Source organism: Delphinapterus leucas, chromosome 5, assembly GCF_059928025.1.
Source record: "Delphinapterus leucas isolate spDelLeu-1000000601 "Yukka" chromosome 5, BTC_Dleu_Yukka2, whole genome shotgun sequence".
NCBI classification, from domain to species: Eukaryota; Metazoa; Chordata; class Mammalia; order Artiodactyla; family Monodontidae; genus Delphinapterus; species Delphinapterus leucas.
This window is the reverse complement of record NC_143133.1, coordinates 27,117,569-27,131,545: the sequence shown is the minus strand read 5'-3', so window position 1 is coordinate 27,131,545 and position 13,977 is coordinate 27,117,569. Positions and strand designations below refer to the sequence as shown.

The window sequence follows — 13,977 nt, the reverse complement described above, 5'->3', positions numbered from 1 at the left end:
TTCATGTATGGTTAGCTGTATCTTCTTGAATCTGTTCCTCAACTTTTAAAAATGGACTAGTCTATACATTGTTCGTATGTGCCAGAAATGTAACCAATGCTCAAATGGTGGTATAAAATTTTTATTGGTTCTACCTGGGGTTTCATCCACTAGTTTTATATGATCATCGAAAAGCAGTCAATGGGCAAAATATCTCATAGAATCATCAAGAGAAATGGAGAATAGAGCTTATTGCAAAATTTGATTATAGACAAAATGTTATAATATTGCTTTATAAAAATTTAATAGAAGTGCTAAACAAAAAAGATAACTCTGTCCTTTAAGGTTGATTAATGTGCACATGGTTGTTTCAAAGTAGCCTTAAGATCTTATTTTTAAACTACATGGTATATTTAGTCATTTTAATGATATTATATAGAAATAGAATTATTCCAAAAGTTGTAGAACAAAGTGATATCTTGCCTGGGACTCACAGATCTATAAGCCCAATCAATATTTTGCTCACAATAAACCAGCTCAATGAATATTTCTTGTTTCAAACGACTCAAGTTCATATTCTTTTATCCACGTTAACTTACATAAAGCCAATATCAAAGACTTATCAGTAGTAGCCTGCTTTGGTTGGTCCCCATTCAGGATGCTGCCTCAGTAATGATAGCAGGTGGCAGGCCAGCCCTGCGATCCCCAGGTGCAGGAGGACCTGTGTTCCTGGGCCCTGGTGCCAGCACCCGGGCAAGGGCAGCAAGGAAAGCTTGGAAGAGATGGAGGCAGAGACGGCCCTGTTTGAGCAGGAAGTTCTGGGGCTCTGGTAACCAGAATCCCAACTGCTATGCCTGCTGTACCCCAGTGCCCACAGTCCCCATGGTAGAAATGATGCAGTTCCCAGCAGTTCCTGTGCCTGCCCAACGATAGCGACCAACATACCAGCAGGTCCAACAGACTCTCCAGACCTGGGCAGCCACCGTGGCCACAATGGTTCCTCCCATGGTGGGTGACCCTCCCTTTGTGGTGTACCTCGTTTCCAGGTGCATTTGGCCCCCATGATTGGATTCAACTGGACAGTCCAAAGGCTGGAGAAGCCCTGTTCCTGCCATGAACAGCTCTCCTTATCCAGCAGTAGTCCCCCACGTGCTACAGAGAGCACATTCTGCTCTTTACTCTGCAGCAGGCAGTCCTCACCCCATGGCCCTGCTGCCCCCTCACCAGGCCCTCGTGGGCCCCCTTTTCTGCCTGGACCCCCCCAACCCCCTGGACCACCTCTAATGCTGTCACCAATGGCTTGGGGTCCTGAAGCCCTTCCCTGGGTTCCATGGCTGCTCTGAGGCCTCTCCCAGAAGAGCCAGCAGCATACCGAGAGCTGGGCGTCAGCCTGGGGTTGATTCTGGAAGAGAAGGAAGAGGCAGTGCTGGTGGCAGCAGCTGGGCTGGAGGAGGCTAGGGTGCTGGTGGCTGTGAGGGCAGGAAGCACCCCAGCTGGTCCTGGTCTTTGGGCCCTGGCCACCTACCACTGGCCCTGACCATGGATTTGCCTGAGCCCCTACCCCTCCTGCTGGAAGTAGTGTGCCAGGCTTACTGACTCCAGCGCACATTCCTTAGCTCCTGGCCCCTGCCCCCTTGCCCTGGCCTTGTGACCCTCTAGATCCCAGAGTGCCTGGGTGAGGACAAGAAGAAAGGAAAGCCAGAGAAATTGACGCAGCATTCGCACCGGCAGCTGAGAGCAGCTGGGAGGACCTCAGCCTGCTGGAGTGGGATGCAGATGGTTTCCGAATCTTCTGTGGGGATCTGGGCAATGAAATGGAGATGCCATCTTGGAACTCACCTTTAGCCCCTTCCCCTTCCCATGCTTCTTTAAGGCTAAGGGGATCTCTGACAAGTGCACTGGCAAGATCATAGGCTATAGCTTCTTCAGCTTTAAGGACCCCAGCAACTATGTGCGCTCCGTGTGTTGAGATGAATGCGAAGTAAGTAGGCTCGCGCCCCACCAAGCTGCGCAAGAGCACGTGGAAGGCCCGGAAACTGGGCCTTGAGTGCAAGAAGCAGAAGAAATTGGGACTGAGATAGGGTCTGTGGCTGAGCACCCGCTTCCTCTTGGCTGGGCGCTGGCTGCTACCCACAGTTCTTTTCGGAAAACCCATAACTATCCACTCACCCATCCTCCCCAAAACCAGTTTCAATAAATGTACATTCATCCCTGCCCTGACCCCCCGAAAAAGGCTAAAGCAATGATGGGCACATAACAGGTGCTCATGAATGTTTATTTCTTTACCATCATCATCATTGTTTTTCATTGTCATCATTATAAATATTATTTGTAGATAAGACCATTAGACCACAGAGAGGTTAAGTGATTTGCCCAAATTCACACTTCTGGTTAGTAGTGGAGCAAGGAGAAGATTGCATTTCTTATTATACCCATCACCATGTTATTCCTGCAGTTGACCACACTGTCTCAAAAAAGAAAAAGAAAAAAAAAAAGTAATAGTAGAAGAAGAAGAATTAAAAGATAAAAAGGAAGGGAAGAAAGAAAAAGGAAGAAAATCCCCACATTCAGTCAATCACATACAAATGAGAAATATTTAAACTTTAAAACCTTAAAAAGAAATATTTCCAGTATTCTTTAACTCAGTGATAAGGATGTTCTTCCAGTGCTCATCTAAATTCTTTTTACTGTGAATTTATTTATTTTCCTCCAGGTTTGCTTCAACAGAATTATAATACCAATGTTTTTATTCTCAAACATACTGAGGATATTAACTCACTGCTTAGCCTACTATTTTTCAGATTTAATTAATTCTTGAATTTTTCTCTTAAAATTTTGTTTTTGATTTTTTTTTTAAATCATTTAAAATTTTCTAAGTTTTTTCCACAGTGTTGGTCAGTATTTTGAGTCACTGAGTAGCTAATTAGAATCAGCAACTCTGTCTATCGAAGTATAATTGCTGTCTATAAATCCTATCAGGTAGGGAATACATAAAACTAAGTGAGAATAGCACTTGGCATAGTGCTGTTTTGAGATACAAAATCACTGACAATTTTTTTTTGCCATGAAGTATTGGTGGCACAACATATATTCAATATATACACACTCACTAGTATACTGTAATTCTGATATTATTAAAAATGAAACTAAACAAGACAAAAGCAAAACCAAGTAAAAAGACAAGAGGAATAAGGATGTGTGTTACTTAATTCCAATGGATACTGAATTTATTCTGTGTTTCCTGTAAACTTGTGAAAAAAGACAAACACATAGAATTATGCAATTTTCCTAAATTAAAGATTAGTGAGAATAAGCATAGTGGCTTTTCCTATTACTAAAATTTTTCCTGTTATTGAACTCAACAATAGTTCATCAAGATAACCCATCTAAAAATAGACACAAGTACATAAATATTGCTCAAATGGACATTGCTTGTATCTGCCTTATGTAAAAATCAAATTTGTAGTAACATTTTATGATTCCGTGAAGCCATTTCTGTAGAGAACAGAGATAACATGTCCCGGGTATGTTGCTTTTTGGTGATCTCACTGAATGTCTACTCTGATATTAATCTAGGAGAATGAATAGTTAATGTTTCTGTTAAATATGAGTTTGCCTCAGAACACTTTTTAGCCAGAGCTCAGTAAGCTCATCATGAGTGTCCTAATAAATGCAGAAAGTGACAATATCTTCTGTTTTGATATAAAGAAGGACCTATGTGCCTCAAATACCATATGTGTGGGAGGCATTCCTGGGAAAATACTAAGTCCTGCCCTGTATTTGAACCCAAATACAAAAAGTCTGACCAGTTTTGCATGTCTGCCTCCTTCCCACCCCACATCCAACAAAGTGAAAAATATCTAACAACAAAACATCCTTTGGAATGTGGGCTAGTATTGGTAATAGAGTGTGGAAAGCTAAAGAGCGTTAGTGTAGCTCCTATAGGAAATTTGGTTTTTAGAAGCATGATCTGAGGGACTCACCCAAATGGGTTAACTACAAAATACATTCTCAAAGAGTTAGCTGAGCTGTACTATTAAATAGGTTTATTTATCACTTTCCATTTTAAACATGATTAATTTATATGTTAGCTCATATTCACAAGATCAAACATTTTGGTGTTAAGTCCAGTTGCTGCTGAGTTGCTTTTTCTGATAACAATGACCCAACATATTCAACTGCTAATTAAATATATTTTGGGTTAGAAATTCTAAAACCAAAACATTAACTTAAAGAAAGTTGCTTGTCTTCTGTTTCCTACAGCTGAAGGACATGAATTCAACGATATGATAGCAGTCCCAATTTGACTGTATTTTAAAAGAAGGCAGCTTAAGAATTTACAACATTTATAATTAGAATTTCACCTATTATCATCTGTCTTTATAATCACTCTAGTTTTGTTAGTATTAGTGTTACAGAAATCTTGAAGACATATGTATATCCTGAATTCGATTTACATATTATAGACAATTTTGTTTCTGAACTATTCCCTCATATAAAAAATTTTAATCATATTCTTAATGACTTTTTAAATAAATTGCAACTATATTGCAGTGATTTGTAGTAGGATCTTTGTGCCCGCCCAAAAAGGTACTTTGTCCTCATAAAATTCTTTTAATTTAGATCCCAGCCTTGTAATTAATTGAGAAGAAAGCTGGCCAATTATTGAGAAAATGTTCTATCCTGTTCTGCAGATTTAAATGTTTTCTGTTTGTGTTTTTGTGTGTGTGAAAATGAGGTAGGCTACATTTTGTATTCATGAAAAGAAAAGTATGGAGTAAACTAAGAGAAATAGTTTGGCATTGGAGTCCTCCTTAGAATAATGTCTCCTGAAATTTTTTAAGTTAAATATATATTTGAACTTCATAAGTTTTTAGATTGTGTCAACTATATTCTATTTGAGATGGTGTCTTGTTACCTTTGTTAACTTTTTAAAAAGTTTTTGTCAATATTTATTGAAACATGAACATAGTAAGTTTAGTGTTCTAACAGTGTGGTCTACAGCAAGTTAAAGGTTTCAGCTGAGCTGATGCTGTAGTGACGGGAGTAATATCTCCCAGGTGGGAGATTGAGAAGAGTATCACAAATGCTCTAACCTTCAGAAAGTTGGTCACTCATGTAATCAAATAAAAATTTTCACCTTTAAAAAGTCTTAATTCTCAAACCTTTCTATTTTAAATTTCATAGAAAGTTACATTCAGAATGCACTGTTGAGATCATTTTCAAGCCAGTCTAGGGTAGGAATTGAGGAAAAGGAAAGGCAACTTCTTACAAGAAACATCTTTAAAAAAAAGAAACATCTTAAAATGCAAAATTATTTAAATATTAGTTTGCTAGGCTATTTCAACAATTCCCAAGGATTGGAACATTTGATTCTTACAGACTGAAAGAATGGATCCACTCTCCAAAACATTTAAGCAATGGCTCATGATACAGAGTAAAAGATTTCTTCTGTAAACAACGTAGGAAAATCAATAAATGTCATGCTGAAGAATATATAAATTAAAAAAGATATCGGGAAAGTTAAAGGCTCTTAACTATCATCAGGCTTAGTTAGCTCCTTAAAAATCCCTACCCGGGCTTCCCTGGTGGCGCAGTGGTTGAGAGTCCGCCTGCCGATGCAGGGGACACGGGTTCATGCCCCCGCCCAGGAAGATCCCACATGCCACGGAGCGGCTGGGCCCGTGAGCCATGGCCGCTGAGCCTGCGCGTCCGGAGCCTGTGCTCCGCAACAGGAGAGGCCACAACAGTGGAGGCCCACGTACCGCAAAAAAACAAAACAACAACAACAAAAATTCCTACCCAATGGACATACTGCTTTCCCTTCCTTATTTGTTAGAATGAGTTTACTGTTCGTGAAATAGATTACCTCTGTTTAAATCAAATACTTCCTGTTGCCAAGGAGACTGGGTGTTGAGTAATTAACTCAGAAAACAACTTTAAAATGTAACGCTTTCCTTGGTCTGGTAAAGGGAGTGAAAATTAATTTTCTTTGCGGAATCATTTGTGTACAATCAACACCATTAACATCATTTGCAAACTAGTAGAATCCAGGGGTCATAAAACTTCGTATTTTTCAAGTTTTTATTATATTGTCAATTCATTTGTTAAATGTTCTAGGAATATACATAATCATAAATTTCAAAATTTAATTTAATAAATGATAATAATAAATTTAATTCTTATCATTTTGTGCCAGTAAATATATGGAAACCATGACATGAATGTATTAATAGTACTGAATACAACTTTGTCAACTACTCAAAGTTAAATGTTGGTGACAAACCAGGACCATGTTTTGCAAAGAAGAAAAGCAAATATTACTTTATTTTTGAGTCACATATAAAAGCCTGAATACTTTTCATAAGAAAGTCATTAAGTATAAGATATACAATGACCACAAATAGGAAATTTGCCATGAAGCAATTTGTACTTGTATTTGGTTCTTCCTATATGTATGACAAGATATGCTTTCAAACTTTGTCAGTATAATATATGTAGATACCATATTTAGTGAAATTTTCAAAGAGTTTTTTCAATGCTATGGTGAGTAATGAATTTTTCAGGAATTTAGATAGATGGGAACCAGGTATTTCAGTACTATCATAGATTATAAGATAAATTTTTGAAAAAAACCCTCAAGACAAATTAGTGACATAGTGCTAAATGTTTTTTTAAGTACAATGTTGTCCTTACAAAGTTGTTTTACCTTGGAATTTGTCCTATGACACTAATTACTTTTTATGAAGAGGACATTTCTCTCCCATTTGTTTAAAAAGTAAGATTTATTTAAAGTCCTTTATGTTCTAGAAACTACAGAATTTTATTTCTGGCTGGCACAACAAATGATACAGAGTTGCTCTTTTTCTTTCCTCATTGCAAAAGCATTTAGATATTTCTTAGTCTAAAAAGAAAGTTTGTTGAAGTTGCAGATCCACATTTCTAATGAATATTTACCTCTTTGCCTCTCTGAATCAAAATCACTGGAAATTAGTCTCTCTGAAATTAATAGCTTCAAGCTAATGCAAAAAGAAAGAGAAAATGAGGGGATCACAGTCTGTCCATCTTCTGGGTTATATACTTGCATAAGATCAGCCACTGTCTGCCTCATCATTACTCCACTTCTGAGGCCTTGTTTGTTTCTCTTCTCAGAATGGACTCAACGCTCTCCATCTGGCTGCCAAGGAAGGCCATGTGGGGCTGGTTCACGAGCTACTGGGAAGAGGGTCCGCTGTGGATTCTGCCACTAAGGTAGTGTTTATGCTAGTAGAATTTATTTCCTTGGAAAAGAGGAAATGATTTAAAGCTTCTCTTCCCAGGTTATACATTTCAGAGGTTTTCTGGAACACCAAAGATTCTTAACAATGCAGAACTGAAATTGAAATTCTGTCCATTAAACTTTGCAGAGTTTGAATGGTTTCGTTTAGGGACTTATCAGAGACTGAAGAATTCTGTATCTCTAGTTTCTAGTATTCTATCTTTTTTCCTTTGATTCACAGAGAGACTAGACTAATATAATCCTCTGTAGACAAAAGCACCTATTTTCCCAAGGTTAATTCATTTTTTAAAATAATTGATATAGTAAACTTCTCAATGGAAATGAACAAATAATTTTCATGCTTTCATTAAATTGTTATATCTTTTAATGTATTCATTTAACTTGGTAAGAGAATATACAGATCTTTTATACTGTAATGGAAAAGGGATTTGGGGATCATGGATTGAATTATTAGGGTAAAATTAGACTTTGTCACTGTAACGTGTGTTTGTAAAGAAATTTGACTCATTTTTAAAGGAATTTACAAGATGCTTGGTATACTACAACCTGTTACTTCCTTGTTGATACTTCTTTTGGTTAAATATATTTGAACCTTGTCTTTGGGGGATCATTTCAGAAGCAACAGGTGTTTTAAAAAAATATCAGTGGTGACAAATCTTTGTCTTTAGAAGGTGAAATTTTACTTTGGAAAAAAAACATTAGCCAATCAGAATCACGCCATTTGACCAGGGCTGCAGTGTGACAGTCTGGTCGTGGGAGTTGCAGAGAGAGGTGGCAAGTACTCAAACCCCCGGCCGGGTCATTAGTCTAATCAGGGATAGACAGAAAGAGCCCTGGAGTAAATTAGGGATATGGCCAGTTAACCTGGGTTTCCAACACCTCATACATAATTGCCAAAATGTAGACTGACCCTGCTCACAGTATAGTACAGCAGTTCTAGTGGAAATTTAAAAACGAAAACAAACAAAGAACTCTTTGGCAGTTCCAAAGATGTTAAAATATGTTTGCTTTGCAAGAAATTGCTTACTTTAAAGAGAGAATAAATATTTTTATTAACATTTCTCTTGACAACATGAGATAAATGTTAAACAAATATTTAAGAATGTCAGTTTGAATGTGTATCAAATTATTTGCTTCCCCTGAGTTGCTCATATTAATATATTCATTAAACCAATCACTCTTTCTTGCTTAACTGTTTATTATCGTTTGTTTCCTTTCCTTTAAACTCTGTTGATGTTTTAAAATATAGGTTCATTTTTAATCGCAGATTACAATTGTAAAATTTTAGATCCAGAAAAATACCTCATTAAATCTCCTCATTTAAAGAGAAGGCAAGTAAGTCTTCAAAATAGTTCGAGTGGATAAAGACCCACAGTGAGGAGGTGGCAAAAAGAGAACTAGTGTCCAAAATCTATGGCTTTGAATGTATAGATTTGCTTGGTTTTTATTTTTCTTTTTGTTATTTGTTTTAATCCTATGATAGGCATCTTTCAGTCTCTTAGCCTATATTTTCTTTTCATGATAGGTTTAAATTATTTTTCATTTTTGTTTGGTACTGTTGATGATAAATTTTGACGTAGCAAATGGTAGAAATTATTGGTAACATTGTATAGCTCATGTGAAATTTATTATTTTATTCCCAAAATATTTTGAACAACCGTGTGCTCCAGTGACTCGAAATACAACTGTGAATTGTCAGTTTCTCTACAACTGAAAATTCCTAGGTTTCTCTGCAAGGTGAAATAAATTCAATGGTTCAGATAAACTTTTTTTTTTAGTTTATATTATCTTGTGGTAGGACTCTTTTGTTGTAATAACATGAATGGTAATATTGTCTCTCTCTCTCTCTCTCACACACACAGACACGCACGTACACACATCCCAGATTATTTGATTCAGTAAGATCTCAGTCTTTTCATGTTCTTAACACTAAACTGGAATTGTGCAGGATAGAAAAGGAAGACATTGTATGGGATGGCCAATGTTTTGATGGTAAAAATTATCTTTTCCCAAGGGGGGCTGCAATCTTGATAGAATGACAAGTTTTAACCACTTCAAATCATCAGCAAAATTGAAAATACCTGTACATTTTGATTTCTACAAGATTTGGAAGCCTCCAACATTTTCCATTTTGTTTCTCCAAAACAGAAAGGAAATACTGCCCTTCACATTGCATCTTTGGCTGGACAAGCAGAAGTTGTCAAAGTTCTCGTTAAGGAAGGAGCCAATATTAACGCACAGTCTCAGGTATTATATTCAAATTTTCTCTGATGTAAATGAATTTAACTTAGAACAGCCTTGTGAAATTGATTTAATGGGTTTAGCCATCTGTTGGGTAGATAGATTTACTATAAACACTCTGTGATTTATTTCAGGCAAGTTATTTTATTAACTCATGCCATGACATTTCTTATTTTTGTGATGTATCATCATCTCCCTCTTTTTTCTAGCTTCTTTTTTATTTTTAATTTATTTTATTGAAGTATAGTTGGTTGTGTTAACTTCCACTATACAGCAAAGTGATTCAGTTATACATATATATACATTCTTTTTCATATTCTTTTCCATTATGGTTTATCACAGGAAAACCATATAGAAAACCATTGAATATAGTTCCCTGTGCTACACAGTAGGACCATGTTGTTTATCCATATAGAGATATAATGATTTGCATCTGCTCATCCCAAACTCCCATTCCCTCCCCCCACCACACCACCCCCTTGGCAGCCACAAGTCTGTTCTCTATCCTTGTGAGTCTGTTTCTGTTTCATCGATAAGTTCATTTGTGTCATATTTTAGATCCCATATATAAGGGATATCATATGGTATCATTTGATATCATTTGTCTTCCTCTTTCTGACTTACTTCACTTAGCACATCATCTCCTCTTAATATAACTGAAAATTTGACAAGTTCACAGTCTATCATTGTCTTTAAGTGCAAAGAAAAAAAGAATATATAGTGTTTTTTCTAGAATGACAGTGATGTCTGTGAAAGATGAATTATTCATGCAAGTTATGTTGCTCTATAAAAGTATTTTCTCTTCTTAAATTGAAAAAATTCTCAAAAGATTTGTATTCCAGTGGGAAATCTGCTATAAAGTGGGAATCACACTACTTTGGGTACTTCGCATATAAAATATGGTTTTTACAAAGCTCCTAAGGGAAAGGAAAATTCGAGACCCACAGCTTTATGATGCATGTAATAACAATTGTATAGAATAGGGAATGATATTCTTAAAATGAAATTAAGAACAGTTTTAAAAGAATAATCAAAATACATCATACTATAAATTTGATCCCTATTTTTTCTCTGGTTGAAAGGGGAAGAAAATATTGCTTTGCCCAAAGCTTTACTCTTAGTATCTTTTATATATTTATGCAGAAATTGAGGTGCATATCTTTATAGTCAAATCCATTTCTTCTATTTTTTAAAGTTTTTAGCCTTTCTAATAACATAGGCCACACCATGCAGGCTACTGGCAAAATAAACCAGTTCCTCTCTATCCATTCTTTGGGCCTTTGAAGGCCTTTGTATAGGAATATGTGTTACGTATATTGTTCATTCGTTCATCGTGCAGACATGACTCTACTTGTATAAATGGCACAAGTTCTGGACCCATAAAATACCAATGGGGAAAAGTAAGAAAGAGCCCTATTTTCTTTGACCTTAATTATAGGGAAGAATCTGTTTAAATTATGACAGACAAGAAATTATCCATTTTTATCTCTATAATATCATGCTGCTTTTTTCCCCTTACAACCCACATTTTTAGTTAAGTGTGCATCAATATTTTAACATTTATTGAGAATATGCCATATTCTAAAATCTTGGTTAAGTGAAATTCTTTAAAAAATTGGTATCATTTGTAAAGAACTCTGGTGTATTCTATAATGATAATGGCATCTTGGGCTTAGAGACACAGGATACTACAAAATTGACTGTTCCAAAGTAAGGGATAAAAACTTCTTTACAGCTAAAGAACATCTTTTTGCTTTAGAGCAGAGGTTCTCAAACTTTAGCCTGCATCACCTGCAGGGCTTGTTAAAACACGTGTTTCTGGGCCTCACCTTAGAGTTTTTGATTCAGTTCTGGCTAGGGACCTGAGAATTTTCATTTCTTACAAGTTCTCAGGTAGTGCTGGTGCTGTTGGTCCAGGGACTACGCTTTGAGAACCTTTGATTTAGAGAATGTAAGAGAAAACTGAGTGTAAGAATATCGCAGTAAGATTGTTTAAATATAGATTCAACTACATGCATGAATCAGTAGTTTGTGTTCTTAAAAAAGCATGGCAGTAAAAGCCTCCCATTGCCTGTAGGAGGTTACTTTTGACAGGGAGTTCACATATGTGTTGGTGCTGTTAATATCTATAAAAAGAACTTGGTTACTTTCCTCAAAATGACTAGTTGAACATAGTGATTTCATAAAAGTTGACAGGTATCAAATGCTGCAAGGTAAAAACTTGTTAAAAATTGTATCAGTTGTTATACTGTTTTATTAGACATTAGATGCTTTGGAGACTTTTCAAGGTAAACAAGCTAAAACCATTTAATCAGTGATTTGCTTTCAGTGTCAATGAGGCTGTTCTTCATAGTCACAATCATGCCAGATAATAACAGATCTTAAAGGAAAATGTATATTATCGGTGAGATTAAAATAATCTTTATTTGTACTGTACTCAGTTAGCTCTGTTTAGATTTATATTGTAGGAAATCCTGACAGATAGTTTCACACTGATTTTTATATTGTGAGAAAGTTTTAATTTATACTGTAAGAACAATTAGTAATTAAAATTTAGGGTGCTTTTCTAAATGCATACGTCATTTGATAAGCCCTGTAACATCATTTGCTATTAAATTTAGGTAGCCATCATTAACAAGTAACACATTGTTATTACTTAGAATATTTTATAATTTAATAATTGAAATTAAAATGCAGGAATTTATATAAAAGAGGTTGATTATTTTGCCCTGTGTGTGATCAAATTCCAAAGGCATGGTTTTAAGGATTTGTTGAGGGGAAATGTGAACCCCTCTCCATGTATGATTCTTGTTGGTGGTGTCTTGTTTACGATACAAATTTCTTGTGTGACAACAATGAATGTCAGGTGAATGGTTAGGAGCCATGCTCGTGATAGTTGAACAGTCACTCCCTTTTGAGAACCAGAAAAAGGGCATAGGAATCCCAGATGCACAACATAAATTCTGAAGTTTGTACTCAAATTATACCTTCTCCTACATCTTTTTAAGAACATAATACAAAGTGGGTGCAGAATAATCTGTTATTATAGGAACGTGGGTGACTGCATAGTCGTTTACATTTGACAAACTTCCGAGTTACTTGGAAGTGGAGCACTAAGGTTATTGTTGAATTAAGAAGGTAGGAAGCTCTCTGCAAAGCTCCAAGGAACAATCACTCAGTAAACATTTACAGGCTCCTAGGTTATGCAGATGTGTGCTTCTATGGAATTTTTCTGCATTCTCTACGTAAGCTATGGGATCCATAGGAGGCTGACCTTCAACATGGCACAGTGCCAATTTTGGTAGGCGGTGTGCTTAATTCATAAAGAATTCCAGGGCTTCCCTGGTGGCGCAGTGATTGAGAGTACGCCTGCTGATGCGGGGGACACGGGTTCGTGCCCCGGTCCGGGAAAATCCCACATGCCGCAAAGCAGCTGGGCCCGTGAGCCATGGCCGCTGAGCCTGCGCATCCGGAGTCTGTGCTCCGCAACGGGAGAGGCCACAACAGTGAGAGGCCCGCGTACCGCAAAAAAAAAAAAGAATTCCAGTATACTAGCAGGAGCAATTTAAGTGTTTTAAATAGAATTATGTGACTGATACAATGACAGTCAACAAATGTTTAAGTTTCTGTGCTCAATGGTGGTAGCAGTGTAGTCTCTACTGAGTCAGTTCTTGGTGTGATTTTAAGCCTTGCCTCGACCATGTAGCTCTCTGGCTTGGTTTTTTAGTCTCCTGGATTTAATGGTGTGAAGATCTCATCAAGATCTCAGTGAAAACCGTTTGGGGGAATAATGGGACTAGAAGTCAAATTAGAGTGATTTGAGGAATGTTATTTGCTTTGAAGGTGGTTGCTTGCTTTCTGAAAAACACAGGCACATTCATAAAATGTAAGCATGTTAAATTAACATCCTTTAAACAGTCCTATATAAGTAATGCTGGAATGCTTTCCAGCTATCTGTGCGGACGTTTGTTTGTCACCTTTGTAACCTGTAAACCTATTAGACTTGGAGATATGACTTTAAAAAAATTGTTCCTATTATATATTATCAAGGAAATTATACTTTGAGAAGGTTTTAAAAATATTCTCCGAGTGAGGAGTTTCTCTAAATTCTTGTAGCCTTTTTTGCCTGTTGATATTTGCCCATCTCAGGTTTATTTTTTAAATGTATAGTTACAGTTTCTGCAAGGTGGTAAACTTCTTGGGAGCAGATAATTTTTCTCGCACTTTATAGTTTTAGGATTTGGCACAATGCCTTGCTTACTTACAACTGGAGGCTAAACATATGCATGTATCCTCTTCACGTATAAGAATTAGCTTTGGTGTGCATTCCAGTGATTCCTAACAGTAGATGTTAATTTTTTTGTTTTTGTTTTGTTTTTTTTGCGGAACTCGGGCCTCTCACTGCTGTGGCCTCTCCTGTTGCGGAGCACAGGCTCCGGACGCGCAGGCCCAGCGGCCATGGCTCACGGGCCCAGCCG

At 36.8% G+C, this 13,977-nt stretch overlaps 1 protein-coding gene and 1 pseudogene across 1 annotated transcript in view; both read left to right on the top strand.

Moving 5' to 3' along the window:
- ANK2 (ankyrin 2) overlaps positions 1-13,977 on the top strand; it is a 243,411-nt gene that overhangs the window by 59,668 nt on the left and 169,766 nt on the right. Inside the window, exons 3-4 of the mRNA XM_089911573.1 lie at positions 7,132-7,230; positions 9,407-9,505. Of these exons, the coding sequence (XP_089767699.1) occupies positions 7,132-7,230; positions 9,407-9,505 (198 nt within the window). The remainder of the gene's footprint in view (positions 1-7,131; positions 7,231-9,406; positions 9,506-13,977) is intronic.
- On the top strand, positions 375-2,779 carry LOC111186127 (RNA-binding protein 42 pseudogene; annotated as a pseudogene).